The sequence below is a fragment of the Heloderma suspectum genome, chromosome 15 (assembly GCF_057233095.1).
Source record: "Heloderma suspectum isolate Gila_16-S chromosome 15, 16-S_ref, whole genome shotgun sequence".
NCBI classification, from domain to species: Eukaryota; Metazoa; Chordata; class Lepidosauria; order Squamata; family Helodermatidae; genus Heloderma; species Heloderma suspectum.
The window spans coordinates 22,490,857-22,506,191 of record NC_139472.1 but is presented as its reverse complement, the minus strand read 5'-3'; the positions used below and the strand labels follow the sequence as shown (position 1 = coordinate 22,506,191).

At 50.4% G+C, this 15,335-nt stretch overlaps 1 protein-coding gene across 1 annotated transcript; it reads right to left on the bottom strand.

Annotated features, from left to right (window-relative positions):
• Positions 1 to 330: 330 nt before the first annotated feature.
• On the bottom strand, positions 331 to 13,995 carry TAS1R1 (taste 1 receptor member 1). The gene is made up of 5 exons (XM_084821685.1): positions 13,894 to 13,995; positions 12,312 to 13,067; positions 9,906 to 10,118; positions 8,590 to 8,710; positions 331 to 1,867 (listed from the first exon to the last, which is right to left on the bottom strand). The coding sequence occupies exons 1-5, from the start codon at positions 13,993 to 13,995 to the stop codon at positions 933 to 935; spliced, it is 2,127 nt and encodes a 708-aa protein (XP_084677811.1). The 3' UTR covers positions 331 to 932.
• Between the last annotated feature and the right edge of the window lie 1,340 nt (positions 13,996 to 15,335).

Below are 15,335 nucleotides of genomic sequence, written 5' to 3'. Positions count from 1 at the left end.
AGGTCCCCACTCCTGGATTAGGGGAGGGCCACACTACAATGCAGGGGTCCCAAGCTTTTTGGACTCCTGCGAACACCACCACAAAACCCCTAATCAATGGATCACCACTTTGTCGTCCACCTATCGTGTCTCTGGATCTTAGGCTGCATCTTCTTCAGAAATGTCTGTTTCGTGTTTATTGGACACCACAACGTCTCTTTAATAAGGAGTTGTCTAATTCAGCTAACTGCTGGTAGTCGATACATGTAATGCTTCTTATAAGCATACGGTTTGGCCACGTCCAGTAGTTGCTTCTTTTGGAGAGGAGGTTATTACAGAGATAAACCTTGTACTGGAACAGTCTTTAATATTCACCGATGTACACATTCTTTTAAACTATGTACCTGCTTCATGGAAATTAACAAATGGTCAGTGTAAATGGGTTCTTTGTGCCCTTTCGACACCTAAAAGACTGACATTACAACAATGGAAGGATAAACTCTCCCCTCCTATAATGCAATGGATTGAGGACCTTACAGTGCTTTCAGTATTTGAATGGGTGGCACATAGACACCACCTTCAAATGGATACTTATTTGGATATTTGGTCCACTTTTGTTGAAGCCTATGTATAATTGCTAAAAAGCTGTATGCATTTCATAGGTATATGAATATATACAAATCCATATATGTATATTTAAAAAGGGGGGGAGTTTTGCAGGTGCTTGTGGGTGCCATGCTGGAGCCCCCTGGCGCAAGGGGATGACCACACAATTGCAGTCACATGTCAGACCAGTGCTTGGGACAGGGGGATGGGGCATTTGGTTTCCTGATTCGCCTTGAGCCTCTGGGATTCTCTTCTGCCACTCTACACAGTTCTCTGTACTTGTTGGGTTGGATTAATAGGCCCCAGTCCCACCTCATCTCACATCCTGGCCTTTGCCAGCTTCCCCCTCAGTCTGCTGCATTGGTCCTCTTAGTGTACGTCTGGATAGACATCTGGAACTGTTCGCTGGTGTTGAGCTCGGAGCGGAAGAGGATGAGGTAGACCTTTGGGGCGAAGTAGCTTCCGAAGATGCCAGACAGGGTGGAGAGATGGGAGGCAACGCAAATGGCCACCAGGTACTTGCCCCGGAAGATGGCCTGCGTGGTTGAGAACGAGATGAAGGAGACAAAGTAGATGAGGAGGCTGAAAGTGATGCACTTGGCTTCGTTGTAGCTGTTGGGCAGGTCCTTCCCCGTGTAGCTGATGACAAAGCAAACAATGCCCAAAAGGCCATTGTAGACCAGCCCGCACATGGGGTGCACGAGGCCACCCGCACTGCACTCCAGCACAATCAGGTTGTGAAAGAGGTCATAGTTCTTGTAGGGAACTGAGGGGCTGATGCTCACGTAGAGAAGGCTCATCATCCCCTGCAGGCCAGTGAGGGTCCCAATGAGCAGGCCAGGCCCATGGTACCTCCGCCAGGCCTCATACAGGCCTGGGGCCCTGGTGGCCATCTTGAAGATGATGACAATCTGGAACGAGCGGGCTGCCATGCAGGCCAGGCAAACGGTGAAGCTGACATTGTACAACGGCAATCTCAGCAGGCAGCAGAACTGCCCTGGAACCCCGAAGTAACAACAGAGGCTGGCACCTGCACAGCCCAAAGAACCCAGCATGGCAAAGCACAGCCAGCCCCCAGCCGACTTCACAACAGGTGTCCTCAGGTTCCTGACAAAGACAGCCATGGTCCCCACCACGAGTGACAGCAGCAGCATGGTGGTCGTCAGCAGGGCCAAAGAGATGTGGTCATCCCACTCCAGGAACACAGTGGCGCGTTCAAAGCAGGTCTCGCTTCTGGTGGGGGACCACTGGTCTTCCCTGCACTTCTGACAAGTGTAGGAATCTGTGGAACAGTGGAGTGTAAGACAGTGGAGGTGGGAGGCATGGTTCCCCAATGGGAAAGGTGAGCTCCTTGTGGAAGAGGCCTGCTCCCAGCCAAAGAGGCCGCTCACTTACAGAAGCCCCCTGCCTAGATGCTGAAAATGCTAGCAAAGCCACATGCCAATCCCAGAGTCGGACCCACGTTTAGCCATATCCCGAGGGTGCCAGGCTGGAGAAGGCTGCCCTAGTGCATTAATCTTAGGAGTCTGAGATGATCCATTAAATCTACATAAATTTCCATAATATATTCATGATGAATTGTCATAAATGAAGGGAGGAAACACCTCTTTGTTCTGAGATGACACGGCTGTGTCAGAGCAAGGATCATCTTAGCAGTGGCCATCTCAGTTCTCTCATGCATGGAGAAGGAATGCCTGACGAACAGGACTGGGGAAGATGTTTTCCTCCAGATGTTGTCGGACTGCAACTCCCATGATCCCTCACCATTGGCTATGCTAGCTAGGGCTGATGGGAGTTGCTGTCCAACAACATTGGGAGGGGCTCACGTTCCCCATCACTGCTCTTTAAGATGGCACTGGCCCTGAGCAAGTTTGATAAGCACTTGCATTAAAAATAAAGCACATTTTAAAGGTCTGCTGAGAGATCAGTGACTCAAAGGTGGAGGGCTGTTGGGTGAGGCAGCTGCTGCCTCTGTCTGGGCCAGCATCACCTCCCAGGCTGGGGCAGCTTAATCCTCCCTGGCCACAAGGCATTTCCATGTTGCTCATCCTCTAACCGCATTGTGCAGGAGACCTTTCCTGTTTCCGGTCATGGACCACTTGGCCAGGCCTTCCTCACACAGGATGCAGGTGTGTGACCACCGGCTTCAGCCCAAAACCACTAAGCTCGGGAGCAGCAGGCGAGGCAGAGGCTGGAGGGCTTTTCCAGCCCCTGTTCCCTGAGCCACTGGCCCTGTTGGGCAGAGAGGCAGCAAGGGCAGCTCAGAAGCTCAGAAAGGGGGCCAGCCCAGGACATACATGCCAGGTCAGCCTCAGTAGTCCACTGGCAGTTGGCTGGTTTCCAGGTCAGCAGAATTCCGGGAGCCCCGGGGAGGGGGAGAAATTGCCCTGCCCCAGATGCTTGCAACAAGCAGGGGAATCGCTCCTCCACTCCTTTCAATGGTGCAGCTGAGCCTGGACCATGGGACCAAAGTACGGCCCCATAGCCCCCCCCTCCCTAGAAGAACTGTCTAGTTCTAGACTAGACAGGCTAGTCTAGAACAATCACAAAGCTAGACACAAAAAGGGAAAAGAGGCTATGGAAGGACAAGACTCTCCAGAGCTGGTGACCTGCAAGGTGTGTGCAATGTTTGTTTTCTTGCCTGAGAACCACGTGGCCTACACCTGCAACAAGTGCAAGTTGATCACGCTGCTGGAGGAAAAAGTAAGTGGACTGGAGCGGCGACTGTCGACCCTCCGGGGAATAAGAGAACACGAAGAGTTCTTGGACAGAATGGGGGAACTACAGCAGCAAAGGGCAGACCAGAAGCTTGAAGAGCAACAGCAAGATGAGGCAGAAGAGGGAAATGCTGAGGTGAGGAAAAATGGAATAGAGGATACTCCTTGGAAAAGGGTGACAGTTAGGAGAAGAAGAACTAGACGCCACTCTGCACCAGTGGAAGCAGTGGAGCTGTGGAACCGATTCCAGGTACTTGCGGATGAGACTGGAGGACAGCCTGCAGAGGAAGAATCACAGGGGAACCTGCATGAGAGTGAGCAAGAGGCTAAAGGTCAGTCAAACAGAGGCGATGAAACCCAGGCCTACAAGAAGAAGAAGAGAAGATCGGCAGTAGTGGGAGACTCCTTGCTGCGTGGGATCGAGACCCAAGTATGTCGCGAAGACCCATGGACTAGCCAGGTATGGTGTCTCCCGGGAGGACAGATTAGAGACGTGACTGAAAGGTTGCCTGCACTCATAAAGCCCACTGACAGGTATCCCTTTCTTCTCATCCATGTGGGAACAAATGATACTGCCAAGCGGAGCTATGAAGAGATCACGTCAGACGTTGAAGCTTTGGGAAGGAAACTCAAGAACTTTGGGGCCCAGATAGTTTTCTCATCCATCCTTCCAGTAGTTAGAAGAGGGATAGAAAGGGAACGAAAAATACTCCGGGTGAATGACTGGCTACGAAGGTGGTGCCGACGAGGAAGATTTGGATTCTGGGACCACGGGCTATACTTCCTGGAAGACGGGCTGTTGGCTAGGGATGGGTTGCACCTCACAAAGGATGGGAAGAATGTGTTTGGCCACAGCATGAAGAACTTCATCAGGAGGGCTTTAAATTGAATGCTACGGGGAAGGGAGATGTAATGTCGGGGGTAACAATGGACATAGGCGCATGCACTGCAATGGAGAGAACAGCTCTGATAGTGCCCAATAATAGTCTTCAGACACATGTAGGAAGAAAGCCAGACTATGAAGCACATGGTCTTCGATGTCGATATACTAATGCCCAGAGTATGGGAAACAAACAGAATGAACTTGAACTCTTAATACAAGAGGGAAATTATGACCTGATAGGTATAACTGAGACTTGGTGGGATGACTCTCATGACTGGAATACAGCAATTGAAGGATATAACTTGTTCAAAAAGAACAGAAGGAACAGAAAGGGAGGTGGGGTTGCACTGTACGTGAAAAATACATATCTCTGCACAGAAATACAGGAGGAGGAGCTTGGTAGCCCCATCGAGAGCATCTGGGTTGAAATAAATGGAGCAAAGAATAAAAGGAACCTGGTGGTTGGAGTCTACTACCGGCCACCCAATCAAGGAGAAGACAAGGATGAAACTTTTGAAAAGCAAATAGTCAATGTTTTAAGGAAGCATGATGTAGTAGTAACAGGGGACCTCAATTTCCCCGATATTTGTTGGGAGACAAATTCTGCAAAACATGGCCCCTCCAGGAAATTCCTGACTTGTGTGGTGGATCACTTCCTCCTACAGAAAGTAGAGGAAGGAACTAGAGGATCGGCTATCCTTGACTTGATCCTAACCAACAGAGATGACATAGTGGATAAAGTAGCAGTTACAGGAACTCTGGGGGAAAGCGACCATGTTGTACTTGAGTTCTTGGTTCTAAGGGAAGCAAAAGCTGAGTGTAGTCAAACGCGTACCCTGGATTTTAGGAAAGCTGATTTTCATAAACTCAGAACAATGATCAGTAAGGTCCCATGGCAAGCGATGCTAGCGAGAAAAGGAGTCCAAGATGGGTGGGAGCTTTTAAAAAAGGAAATTCTCAAGGCACAATCACAAGCAATTCCAACAAGAAGAAAAGGTGGAAGACAACAGAAGAAGCCAATGTGGCTTCACAAAAAGCTTAGGGATGACCTGAAAACAAAACAGGACACATATAGGAAGTGGAAAGAAGACCAAGTAACAAAGGAAGAGTACAGGCAGATAGCACAGAATTGCAGGGATGGCGTCAGGAAGGCTAAAGCTGAGAATGAGCTGAGGATAGCAAGGGATGTTAAAAACAACAAAAAGGCTTTCTTCAGCTACGTGCATAGTAAAAGGCAGAGGAAAGAAATGGTGGTTCACCTATTAAATAAGGATGGAAAAATGATAACAGATGACAAAGAAAAGGCAGAGGTACTCAATTCCTACTTTGGCTCAGTCTTCTCCCAAAAGAGGGTCTATGACCCCCCTGGCAAAGGCGAAGTACAGGCTGAAGGGGCAGGATTGCAGCTTGAGATCGACAGGCATATGGTCAAGGAACACCTAATGACTTTGAATGAGTTCAAATCTCCAGGGCTAGATGAACTGCATCCTAGAGTCATAAAGGAACTGGCAGAAGAACTCTCAGAACCACTGTCTATTCTCTTTGAGCAATCATGGAGGACGGGGGAAGTGCCAGATGACTGGAGGAGGGCTAACGTTGTCCCTATCTTCAAAAAGGGTAAAAAGGAGGAACCTGGGAACTACAGACCAGTCAGTCTGACATCAATCCCTGGGAAAATTCTGGAGCAGATCATAAAGCAATCCATCTGGAAGCACCTTGACAACAATGCCGTGATTACTCGAAGCCAACATGGATTTGTCAAAAACAAGTCCTGCCAGACAAATCTGATCTCATTTTTTGATCAAGTAACCTCCCTTGTAGACCATGGGAATGCTGTAGACATCATATACCTCAACTTCAGCAAAGCTTTCAACAAAGTGCTCCATGATATCCTGATGAGCAAACTAGCTCAAAGTGGGCTAGATGAAACAACGATCTGGTGGATCCACAGTTGGCTACAGAATCGGACTCAAAGAGTGGGGTACCGCAGGGCTCAGTCCTGGGCCCAGTGGTCTTCAACATTTTTATGAATGACTTGGAGGAGGAGGTGCAGGGAATGCTGATCAAATTTGCAGATGACACAAAATTGGGAGGGATAGCTAATACTTTGGAAGACAAACAAAATTCAAAGTGATCTGGATAGACTGGAGCGCTGGGCAGAAAACAACAGAATGACATTTAATAGGGACAAATACCAAGTTCTGCACCTAGGAATAAGAAACCAAATGCACAGTTACAAGATGGGGGATACGTGGCTCAACCACACTACAAGCGAGAAGGATCTTGGAATTGTTGTCGATCACAGCTGAATATGAGCCAACAATGTGATGTGGCTGCAAAAAAGGCAAATGCTCTTTTGGGCTGCATTCATAGAAGCATCACTTCCAAATCCCAGGAAGTACTAGTTCCCCTCTACTCAGCACTGGTTAGGCCTCATCTGGAGTACTGTGTCCAGTTCTGGGCACCACACTTGAAGAAGGATACAGACAAACTGGAGAGGGTTCAGAGGAGGGCAACAAAGATGATCAGGGGACTGGAAACAAAGCCCTATGAAGAGAGACTGAAAGAACTGGGCATGTTTAGCCTTGAGAAGAGAAGACTGAGGGGAGATATGATAGAACTCTTCAAGTACTTGAAAGGTTGTCACAGAGAAGAAGGCCAGGATCTCTTCTTGATCATCCCTGAGTGCAGGACACGGAATCATGGGCTCAAGTTACAGGAAGCCAGATTCCGGCTGAACATCAGGAAAAACTTCCTGACTGTAAGAGCAATACGACAATGGAACCCATGACCTGGGGAGGCGGTGGGCTCTCCCACACTGGAGGCCTTCAAGACGAGGCTGGACAGCCACCTGTCAGGGATGCTCTGACTTGGATTTCTGCATTGAGCAGGGGGTTGGACTCGATGGCCTTGTAGGCCCCTTCCAACCCTACTATTCTATGATGATTCTATGATTCCCCCAGTGACCACCCAGAGAGCGGCAGGGGATGAGGCCATCAGGGGGTCAAACCTCATTTTATTTCCATAGCCATGATGATGCTCTGATTTAAGTCAGCCTTCCCAACCTGGCACCCTCCAGATGTGCTATGCTGTCTGGGGGTGCTGGGAGTTGTAGTCCAACACATCTGGAAGGCGCCAGGTCAGGGAAGGCTGACTTTAAAATGCAAAACTGCCCGTGCTCAAGAAGAGCATTTTTCAAAAATAGGGTTGGCAGTTTTGTTGTTCTTCCTCTAACATAGGGATGTAGAAGCCATTCTAAAGCACAGAACAGCAGTTGGAGGAGCTAGTTGGGGGCCAACTAAAGCCCCCCCCATCAAATCCAGGGTCTAAAATTACTTGGCTGCACCAATGCCTTCATTATCACAAATGCAGTCTCTTTCCCAACACGCCATACAAGTGAATGTAGCCCAACTGCCCATTCCTTTGTATGGCGCAACTGGGAAAACTCGGGGGGGGGGGGATTTAATTTCTTCCTCACCCCAACCTTGTGCCATTTTATCCCTCCATGGTTTCATTCCCTTGTATGGAATGAGGAAAACGGGTTGCAATTGATTTTTTAAAAGTTATTTGACATTTTTATCCCAGCTTTCCTCCACAGAGTTCAGGGCAGTGTGCAAGTTTCCCCCCTTTTATCCTGACAAAACTCCAAGAGGTAGTTTAGGCTGAGAGAGACTGAATGGCCCAAATTTAACCCATGGGCTTCACATTTCAGGGAGGATTTGAACGCAGGTCTCCTCAGTCCTACTCCAACACTCTGACCCAGAGGTAGGCACGCTGGTATCCTCTAGATGTTTTAGACTAACCCGCAAGCTCCAGGCAACATGTCAATAGGGAGATGGGAGTTGTAGTCCAGAACTTCTGGAGAGCAATGGGTAATGGCCAGAGATGATGGGAGTTGTAGTCCAGAACATCTAGGGGGCATTGGGTGATGGCCAGGGATGATAGGGGCTGTAGTACAGAACATCTGGAGGGCTTTGGGGTACCCACCTTTGCTTTAACCTCTACATCACGCTGGCTCTTGTTGAGGAGACACCCACCGCCACCCTCTCTTGCTGGGAGAGCAAGAACTGGGGCAACATTGATTTCCTCCTGGGGCAGCAAAATGCCAGTCTGTGACTTGCCCTTTTCACAATAAGAGGACTGCTGAGGGCAAACTGAGCAGGGGTACAAGCGAGGGGATTTGCACCTTCAAAGCCAGCCACCATCCCCAGAAAGGGAAATGGGCTTAGGCAGCAGGGCCTCAGCTGCGTGACGTTGAGCCAGTCACGGACTCTCAGCCTGACCCACTTCACAGGGTTGTTGTGAGGATCAAACGGACAGGAGCAGGAGCATGTGTGCTCCTTGGAGGAAAGGCCTGGATAGACATGTAACAAACAAACAGACGCCTGCCGATGCCTCACTCACCACTTTTGTTCAGGAAGGTCCCTGGCAAACAGTCCACACAGTGGAAACAGCATCGGTGGATCCCCTGTGGCACCTTCTGCTCCCCTACGCCACAGTCCTTGGAACACACTGAGAGAGGGACCTGGGAAAGAGCAGCGTGAACAGCAAATAGCGTGAGAAGGGCCGCCGTCATGGGTAGGCAGGGTTGGGTACCTGCCCAGGGCCCACACCCCAGCAGGGGCCCACTGACAAGAGCCACCTGGACTTGCCCCTCCTCCTCGCCACTGTAATCTGCTTGATTTGGCCCTGGATCAGAAGTTCCCCACCTTTATCCTGGGATGTCAGAAACTCCCTGCCTGTGGAAAGAGCACAGCTTTCTCCCTGGTGTGCCCGTTTTGTATATATACGGAGCTTCTTTGCAGGGTGGAATCATTGATGTGTATGCTGTGTGGAACCACCGTTTTAACTGTGCTTCCAACTGACTGTGGAAAAACAGGGCTCCAGTAATGCTACAGGACTGTGCAGTGGAAGCAACTCGGGAATACAGCAAGGATGTGACTGGAGGGAGGCCCCAAGCACGATGAAGCCTCTCAGATTGTGGTGTTTCTTGTAACTGCTTGTGCAAGCTGCTGAAAGGCAAGCACTGCCTTGGGAGATAGAAAACTGTTCTCAAGAGCATTGGAAACAGCTTGAGAGAGGCAGCGTTTCCCACAGCAGAGGCAAATGTGTTTCTTTGGTCCCACCACCACCCTTCATCAAAACTCTGTTTTGGAGGTTTTTAAAACTATACAAAAACCTACCATAACTGTTTGGCCAGAGGCATTAGTGGGAGAAATTGGAACACACCCACCACAAGGAGTGGCCACTCTGTCTGAAAACTGCCTTCAGCTCTCAGGGGGCAAAACATACACGATCACCCGATGCTGGCTCCAGGTTTTGAGGGCCCGTGGGCAATGCATCCTCAATAGGCCCCCTTCCTCCAGGAGCCAGCCTTCTCACTGCTACTGTCACCAGCTGCTCTTCCTCCTCCTCCTCCTCCTCGCCGCCACTTGCTTGCTTCAGAGCGAGAGCGCGAGGGAGCAGGCATCTCCCGCTCACCACAACCATCGTCTGGAACAGAGCAAGAAGCAAGCTGCAACGGTGAAGAGGAGGAGCAGCTCTGGGGGACTCTTGTCAGCAGGCCCCTGCTTGAGTGTGGGCCCTCGGCCGGTGCCCAACAATGCCTGCCCTTGATGCCAGGCCTGCTGTTGCCCATCTCCAGCCTGGATCTCCCCAGACCTCCTTCGCTCACCCCAGCCAGGCGCACCGTGGCACTTCCGGGCAGGCTGCCTTGTTACCTGATTCCCCTTGGTGTGCCACAGAAGCCTGTCTGTGTGGATGCTCAGGTGGTCCGGATTCTTGCTGAACGAGCCAATCACGCTGTAGTTCCAGGCCTGTCCTGTCCAATTCCACCAGACCACGTCATAGCCTGTCAAGGCATCCCCGTTGGCGTCAAAGTAGATCTGTCTGTTGTAGAGGCTGAAGTTTACCCGTTTCACTTCCGTCAGGAGCTGCAGCAGAGAGAGCAAGAGCAGTCGGAAGGCAACTGTCCTTGGACTGGTTTTGGACAGGGTTAGCGGTCATGGCTCCTGCCCTCCCAAAGAATGCCAGGAGTCTGACAGAGGGTGGCGAGAATTCTCCCTTGGCAATGTCCGTCCCCTGTCACAGAACTGCAGTTCCCAGAGTTTACCTGGGAGAGAAGGCATGACTGCTAAACCAGTTTAAGTCTGTGGTATGTAGACATGCCACAGAGTCTCATCAGTTGGGTGGGGTGGTGGCTTCAAACCAAACCGGGGGACGGGGATTGCTTTGCTGGAGGCTCCCATTCTAGCTGAAACAAATGCTGTCATTCTCGGAAGGGAATTCCCCCACCCACTTTTATCCTAAAAACTCGATTTTGCTTCCCAACCCTGAATTATTCAAACAGAATAAATGGCACGTGAGATCTTTTCCCCTTATTTATTGCTGTGGCCACCAAAATCTACTTCATTTTTGTTTAGAATTGGAAGGTCTTCATTAAATAGGTGATAAGGTGCTGGATGCCACATTTTTTTCTTCTCGCAGGCCTCCTATGCTTTTAATAGATTGAGGGAGCAATCCTATGGCCACTAGATGGCCATAGGATATGCCGTTTTCCGGGAACCGACCTCAGAACCTGCGCTCTGAGGTCGGTTCACGGAAAACTGACCTCCCCCCACTTCCACGCTGTCTTGGAGGCAGCGTGGAATAGCCCCGTCCTCTGCGCTCGCAAGAGGAGCACGGAGCGGGTGAAAAGGGGCATGGCTGGGGGCGTTCCCACACATCTGTCTGTACGACACAGCCAATGTGTCATATAGCAGCCTGCTTCCCCACTCCGTGCTTCTACAGCTAGGCAGCCGCAATCAGCTGTCTAGCCAAAAAAACAGGGCAGGGGAAGCGTGGAGGGCATGATCCCCTCCGTGCTTCTCCTGCCCTGCTTACGATAGGCGGTCACCTCCGAATTTGGAGGCAGCCGCCTGTCTCGACAGGATTGCGCCCTAAGGATGCAAACTATGCATGTTTAGACAGAAAATAGTCCTACAACTCCCAGCATTCCCCAGCCAGCCATGACTAATTAATTGACCAATTATCTTCTTTTTAACTGATTAATCAACTCGCTAATTACATTTAAATACATGTGCATTTAATTGAACCTCAGTGTAACAGCCTTTTTGAGTTAGTTGCAGGAAGTGGAAAGTGCTTACTTACAATTTCATAATAAGCTACTACTCACTGCTAGAAGAAAAGGCCATCTTTAATATTTTCTCTCTTGTTTCTTGTTATACTAACACACCAGAACAGCCTCCAGAATAAACAAATATGGCCTCAAAAATGACCTCCACAAATTGACTAAACATATTTTTAGTTGATAGCTCAACCACTAACACTAGTTAAAGCTTGTAACCCTACTGTCAACATTGTCCAGTATCATGAGATCTAGGCACTTGTTCAGATATTGGTTTGTACACTCACAAATTCCTGAGATGTTTGACTAGCTAGGTAGCTGGACAGTGATATGATCACAACTATAGATTCCATGTCTAGCTGCTTGTGGATAATAAACCTACCTTCTGTTACTTGGGATTAAACCTTGCTGGACTCAGTGGGGTTTATGCATGAGTAAATGTGCCAAAGTTCAGATGGAAAAAAGCCTGCTTTCAGCAAGATCGTTATTTTATTTTATTTTCCTGATTACATTTTACATCCTACTTTTTTTTCCTCTTGCAAGGAACCCATGTCACCTTATATGGTCCTCCTCCTCTCACAACAACCCTGTGAGGTAGGCTAGGCTGAGAGACACTGGCTGGCTCAAAGTCACCCAGTGAGCTTCTTGGCCAAGTGAGGACTAGAACTCAGATCTTCCCAGTCGAACACTCTAACCACTACACCACACTGGTTACTATGCCTTCCCATTTCAGGCCGAATCCTGCCCATTTTACCATATGAATCTAGAAAACTGGGGTAGCATAGTGGTTAGGAACGTGTGGTATATAAGCCTTCATCATTATTTTGGTTTTCCTCTGCAACCTGGAATCTCAGGAAAACACAGAGTCATCTCTTGTTCCATGTAGAAAAACACACACACACACACACCCTGCCACAAACAGAAGCGCACACGTAATCCCAGCCAGGAATGGCCCGTGGCGCTCTCCGTACCTGGTAGATTCCCAGGGAGGGATACCTACCTGCCATGGATAAACTGCACCCTGGTGGCACAGCCCTGTTTGGCAATCCAGCAGGCGATGCAGGCCGTGCGCCACGGCATACACGGCAGAGTACACATTAAAAGCACCCTGCATGTCATATGGCGACGGCCCCTGCCTGCTGTCGGTGGAATCTGGCCTGCAGAACTGGGAGCACAGTTGGCTGCATGTTTCCTTGCAGTCACGGCAGGAGGCGGCCTTCTTTGGCCCTGCAAAAGCTGCGTCGAAGGCCTTCATGCCCGGGAGGTGGGCCTGCTTGATGGACATCCCTAGGACGGTGCCAATGCCCCGAATGCCCGCGATCTGCCAGATCTCCGTGGCCAATGACCAGTCCTCCGTGCCCAGCCACACCTTCCCGGTCACATTCTGCTGAACCACAGCCTGGAAGAAAGGTATGGCACTGTGCTTGTTGGCAAAGACGATGGTGACGTTGGCCTTGGAGCCCACCATGTCTTGCACCACCGTCACCAGCTCCGGGCTGCCGACGTCCTGGTTGACAGGCATCAACCCCTGGTAGGCGAAGCAAATGCGCGTCCTGGCAGCGGCTTCGTGCAGCATCTGCAGGCCCTGGTGCCCATAGTTGTTGTTGCTGGCCACCACCGCCACCCAGACCCAGTGGAACACCTTCAGCAGGCGCACCAAAGCGTGCACCTGCAAGCGGTCGCTGGGAATGGTGCGGAGGAACGACGGATAGATGCGCTTGAGGCTCAGCGTCGGACTGGAGGCTTCATAGCTGACCTGGAAGAGAGGGGCAGCGAGAGTCACCGGAAAGGGGCAGCAGGGCACGAGCACGTGTTTATTTATTGTTGTATTGTATTGTCGCCATTTCTATATGGCCTCTTTTTTCTCGGCTTTTTTTGCTAAGAAGACCCAAAGGCAGTGAGCAATTAAAAAACTTCCATAATCATTCAGAACTTCTTTCAGCCCGAGGACCGAATTCCACCACGGAGAAGTTCTTGGGGGCCACGTTTCAGTGGTGGGTGGGGCCAAAGGGAAATGGGTAGGGGAAAGGGGCGGGGCCATAAATGCAAAAACATACTAGCATATTGTACCGTAAGGCTTTTCCTGCCAGTAGCTCAGCCTTGGGAAAGGCATTTCAACCTTTCAGAATGGGGAAAAAACTGCACAAAAGCCGGGAAGCCACCAAACAACCAGAGGCCAGGGAAAGGGGTGTGGCCAGAGGGAAGGGATGTGGCTATCTGGGAAACCCTGGAGGGCTGGATTTGGCCCCAGGTCTGAGGTTCCCCACCCCTGTTTAACAGGCAAGATTAAATAGATGTGTCTTCGCACTCTAGGGGGACTGGGTTGGCAGATGGAAGCAGAGAACCCCCCCCCCCCAACATCACAGGTGAAAATAAGAGTTACAGGTGGGTTGTGTCCTCCAGCTAGCAGCCACCAGCCATGGTCGGCTCATCTGACATCTCATCCTCAAACCCCAGCATCACCCCCTCCGTGCATCCCTCCCACCCCTACCTCCCAGTATTCCCAATAGCCTCTAGAGAGGGGGTGTTTGGCTTGGCTAAAACATACACTGGAAAACTAAAATGCTTCTTCAGCATGTTACCAACGATGACAACTGAATCTCACCAGCGGCAGGATCCAAAATAGCACTCTGGGCAGCACCGGTGCCAGCATCTGGAATCCGTCGGCCATGGCCAGGGCCCATTGCTACCACCAGCCCTGCAGCCTGCTTCCTAATTTTTCCAGCCTAGCACTCCAGGCTGTGTCACTGCTAGCATCACTCTGACCCATTCTGGGAAACAGGGGGCCACCAGGCCTCAGCTGCCCAGCGCTGCTTGGATAGCCACCCCCGCAGCCAGGTAAGCACACCAAGGTGGGGCCCTCCAGAGGACATGTTGCCCACGGTCCTCCCAGACCTGAAGCTGCCCGCGAGTCTGGGCACTGCGGGTCACAATGTCTCAGTGGTCACGCATGCGCATTTTGCACACATATCCTCCAGGGCAGAAGGTAGCTCTCCGGATGTTTTGGACTTCAACTCCCAGCACCCCTTCATCATTGGCCATGCTGGCAGGGGCTTCTGGGAGTTGAAGTCCAAAATCTCTGGAGACCGACCTTGTATCCACCCCTGGTCTAGGGCAAGCATGTATCTCACCCCTCCCTCCAGAGTCTAAATTTTAGAGCCTCCAGGGAGAGGTGGAAATGTAAAAAATGGCACCGCTAGCAACTCACACTAATAAAAGGGTTAAAAGGCATTTTACCAAAAGCAAAATAAGGTGGTCATTTAAAAAGGTTGGGTACCAAAAACCAGGACTACCCCCGGCAAAGAAGAATCACCATCTAAGATCCTTGAGGGTGGGGGGAACCCTGGAAACTGCTTTCAATGCCGAGGTGGGAATATGTGGGGACAAGTGGTGTAATCTAATATAATAAAAGAGGATGTGTCTGTCCGTCCGTCCCCACTCTAGCCCCAAGACTGTGAAACCTACAGACCTGAAACTTGGCATGCATACTAAGGGAACCCTAGGAGTGTGTGCCTTGGGGTTATTTGGTTTATAAAATGCATTAATTAATTTTAATTAATTTAACTGTGTCCATTGAAGCCTGCAGCACAGTTTCAGCCACTAGGGGCAGGCTTCCCTAAGCAGCACATTGTTTTGCAGTCCATACAGTTTGAAACCAGGGGAAATTAGGAGGCCAAGGGACAGAGTTATCGGCTGCCCCCTCCCCACTGCCGTGGGGTATGGAGGCCCCTTCCTCAAGGAGTGCACCTCGTGGGGGCTGTGCCTAGGGGCGCCAGCAGGTGTGCCCTAGCATATACAGGGAAGGCACAATGTGTCCAGCTCTCACAGCTGCATAGCTTTGCTTGCGGCCTTCATTGAATCAACTATTCGAATAAGAGCGATTCAAACCTGCGTGAAGCCAGGTCTGTTTGCTAGCAATAAGTGGGAGGATGTCTATGAGCATGTACAGAGGGCTTTTCTTCGCCACTGGATAATGGCAGAGAGTCCCATCATCTGGAAAAGCTCCCACAGCACAGGAAACAGT

What these genes read in the sequence shown, in the direction of transcription:
- TAS1R1 (XM_084821685.1), bottom strand. Translation starts at nt 13,995, where the DNA reads ATGGGCCCTGGCCATGGCCGACGGATTCCAGATGCTGGCACCGGTGCT. An exon ending in GTGCAGTTTATCCATGGCAG is followed by an intron (nt 10,119 to 12,311) that starts GTAGGTATCCCT and finishes TCTCTGCTGCAG; the next exon opens with CTCCTGACGGAAGTGAAACG. An exon ending in GACCTTCCTGAACAAAAGTG is followed by an intron (nt 1,868 to 8,589) that starts GTGAGTGAGGCA and finishes ACTGTTCCACAG; the next exon opens with ATTCCTACACTTGTCAGAAG.